We start from the raw sequence: 2,413 nt of genomic DNA on the forward strand, positions 1-2,413 counted from the left end.
TGGTCTTAAATGGGTATTTCGCAACAAAATGGATAAGGAAGGCAATATGATTATAAATAAAGCGCAACTCGTAGTAAAGGGTTACTGGCAGGAATAAGGAATCTACTACAAAGAAACCTTTGCATCCGTTGCAAGGTTAGAATATGTTCGCATATTTCTTGCATACATTGCACACAAGAACTTTGAAGTTTATCATATGGATGTCAAGTGTGCATTCCTAAATGGGGAACTAGAAGAAACAGTGTATGTGGAACAATCACCAGGGTTCATAAACGAAAATATCTGAACCTCTATTACATTCTGGACAAGGCACTTTACGGCCTAAAGCAAACTCTAAGAGCCTGGTAGGAAACTCGAACTCATTTTTTAAAACAGGCTAAATTTAAACAAGGATCTGTCGACCCAACCTTCTTTCGCAAGAAAGATGGTGACCATTTGATGATCATCGAAATTTATGTTGATGACATTATCTTTGGATCTACTAACCCCAGCTGAACAACTGAGTTCCAAAAGTTGATGGAAACTAAAATTGAGATGAGCTTCATGGGTCCGATTAACTTTTTCTTAGCTTGAATATAAGACAGAGTCACGAAGGTATCTTTATCAATCAGGAGGCTTATACAAACACCTTAATCTCCATGTTTGGAATGGTGGGAGATTCAAAAGTGAAGATTCCATTGGCATTCGGAACGAAACTAACTCCATCTCTGGACAAACCGACAGCTGATATGACTCTTTATCATCAGATGTATCTAACTACTAGTCGTCCAGATATCATGTTTTCTGTTTCCTGTTGTGAAAGGTTTCAAGCTAATCCTCGCGAACCTCACATGATCGTTGTTAAGAACATCTTCAGGTATCTCAAGCTAACATCCTTATTGGGAATATGGTACCCTTCGGGTTCAGGTTTCTTTGTGCAAGAGTTTTCGGATGCTGCTCTTGGAGGTTACGGTCTAGATAGAAAAAGTACAATGGGAGGATGCCAATTTATTGATGGCAAACTCGTAAGTTGGCAATCTAAAAAGCAAACTTGTGTATCCCTATCGATTGCTGAAATAGAGTACATAGTTGCAACATCCTGCAGCTCACAATTCATTAGGATTCAAAGTCAAATTCGTGAATGTGGCATCAACATGAAACGAATCCCCTTATATTGCGATTCTAAAAGCGCCATTCGCATTTGTCATAAACCAGTGCAATAGTCAAAGGTGAAACACGTAACACTGAGGTATCACCTCATCAAAGATCATGTGGAAGATGGAAATGTGAGATACACTTTGTAAGATCCGCTGATCAGATAGTTGAAGTCTTTACGAAAGCCTTACCTGAACAATCATTCAATCACATTCTTCAAGGTTTAGTAATGATAGAGGCCAAGTCTATTCCGAAACCACCTTCGCAATCATAAGTTTTTTATTGGCCAGCGAATTGGTGCGAATACTCGCAATCATCGTTTGTCCTGTGAATTGGTGCGAACGCTCGCAGTCATCTTTTGTCCTACGAATTGGTGCGAAGGCTCGCAGTGACTCACAACCAATTGTTCACACTGCGAATTGGTGCGAATGTTCGCAGTGACTCATAGTCAACTATTCAGTCGTGGTTTGGAATTTTCCTCTATCCTTTGTACATTTTCGTTATTTAATTCCGTTTTTATTTCTTTTTCAGAAAAACAAAAGTCCAAAAATATTCTCTTTGTTTTGTTTTTTATTTATTTTTCAAAACATTAAAATCCAAAAAAAATTTATTTCTTTCTATTTTTATTTGTTTTTTAGAAAACAAAATTACAAAAATACTTTCTCTATTTTCTTCATTTTTATTTTATTTATTTCAAAAATACCAAAAATATTGGATAATTGAGCAGGTTTCCAGTCAAGAATCTTGGTGATCTCAATTACAAACGATGGGGCAGGTATAAAACTTTCTTATCTATGCACTAGTTAAGTGTCCCTAGAAGCATGTTGCTGCATCTAGACCAAAGCCTCAACGACTTTCTATGTTGAAGCCTTAATGATTCGATAACACCAATCGTTTATTCCCAATAAGGATCTTAATTCACATAAGTCATGAGCTACCTAACTCTTCTCACAAAGAGTTAAGAGTTCATTGCTTAAGTCACTTTCGTATAGCAGAGGTACATTCTTTCTTTGGAACCACCTCATACCTATTCTCCATCACTCTCACATTCAAAAATATAACCTTGAGACTCTCGAAAATTACCACTGAGGTTTATGGTTATAACCAATTCTGTCTTTATGATCTTAAATTTGTTATTACCATGAATTGAGTGAAACCAAAAATCCAACACATATATACGAATTGACGGTGAAAAATATACATGTTCTAGAAATTTCACCTTGGAATTGACGAATGTCCACTTTTGTGGTCAGTACATTGAAATCTCGTTTTTCTTTTT

General features: G+C 36.5%; 1 protein-coding gene across 1 annotated transcript; it reads left to right on the forward strand.

Annotated features, from left to right (window-relative positions):
* Positions 1-647: 647 nt before the first annotated feature.
* LOC145098802 (secreted RxLR effector protein 161-like) lies at positions 648-1,202 on the forward strand. The gene has a single exon (XM_079036406.1). The coding sequence runs from the start codon at positions 648-650 to the stop codon at positions 1,200-1,202; it is 555 nt and encodes a 184-aa protein (XP_078892532.1).
* Positions 1,203-2,413: the final 1,211 nt, after the last annotated feature.

This window comes from Lactuca serriola, chromosome 4, assembly GCF_051521515.1.
Source record: "Lactuca serriola cultivar US96UC23 chromosome 4, Lser_US96UC23_V15, whole genome shotgun sequence".
Classification (NCBI taxonomy): domain Eukaryota; kingdom Viridiplantae; phylum Streptophyta; class Magnoliopsida; order Asterales; family Asteraceae; genus Lactuca; species Lactuca serriola.